Source organism: Equus quagga, chromosome 1 (assembly GCF_021613505.1).
Source record: "Equus quagga isolate Etosha38 chromosome 1, UCLA_HA_Equagga_1.0, whole genome shotgun sequence".
Lineage (NCBI taxonomy): Eukaryota > Metazoa > Chordata > Mammalia > Perissodactyla > Equidae > Equus > Equus quagga.
The window spans coordinates 168,764,394-168,765,087 of NC_060267.1; the positions used below are offsets into that span (position 1 = coordinate 168,764,394).

The 694-nt window shown below is 74.9% G+C and overlaps 1 protein-coding gene across 6 annotated transcripts in view; it reads left to right on the top strand.

Moving 5' to 3' along the window:
• Window positions 1-254: 254 nt before the first annotated feature.
• Window positions 255-694, top strand: part of CEP63 (centrosomal protein 63) — a 46,960-nt gene continuing 46,520 nt past the window's right edge. For 3 of the 6 annotated variants that reach the window (XM_046670584.1, XM_046670657.1, XM_046670666.1), the window contains exon 1: window positions 305-325. In XM_046670584.1, coding sequence (XP_046526540.1) covers window positions 320-325 — 6 coding nt within the window. In that variant the 5' untranslated portion in view covers window positions 305-319. Of the gene's footprint in view, window positions 472-694 lie in introns of all 6 variants that reach the window. The other 3 variants (XM_046670590.1, XM_046670651.1, XM_046670634.1) reach the window with 2 other exon arrangements.

The window sequence follows — 694 nt, forward strand, 5'->3', positions numbered from 1 at the left end:
AGCCCCGGGCCGCAGCTTCCGGCCCGGGGCTGGATGTACCAAACGTGGAGCGGGGACGGGGGGGACGGGCCCTCCACGCAAGTCCTCTCCGCCCGAGCCAGCGCGCGGCAAGGGGACGAGCATGAAGACGAAGTGAAGGCCTCGGCCGACGGGAGCGGGAAAAGGGCGTGGCTGAGGAACCAACGAGTTCCTGCCCCGCTGAAACCTAGGCCAGGGCCGCGGGGAACCCTCACCGGCGCCCGACTCACGCTGCACCCGCTTCCTCCGGACCCCGCCCTCTGCGTCACGTGACCCGCACGCCCTTCTCTACGATGGCCGGATGTGGGTGAGCCCATTCGCTGGCGCAGAGGGGAGGTCAGGGAGGACGTAGCTTCAATTCCAAGCGAGGGCGCAGTGGGCGGGACTAGCGAGCCGGCGACGGAGCCTGGACGTCAGGTTGGCGGTGACGCGCGTGCGCGTCCGCGGCCGGAGGTAACGGCGGGAAGGCTCGGGGGCGCGCTGCGGCAGCCCGTAACCGCATGTGCGCACGTAGGGCTGGCGAGGGCCCGGCGGGTTCTGGTCCGGAGGCCGCCCTGGCTGCGGTGGGGCCGCCGGAGCCCCGGTGGCACGGCCCGGAGCTGGCTTCCCCAGCGGCCCGCCTGCGGCCAGGCCCGCCCCCGCCGCCCCCGCCGCCCCCGCCGCCCCCGCCGCCCCC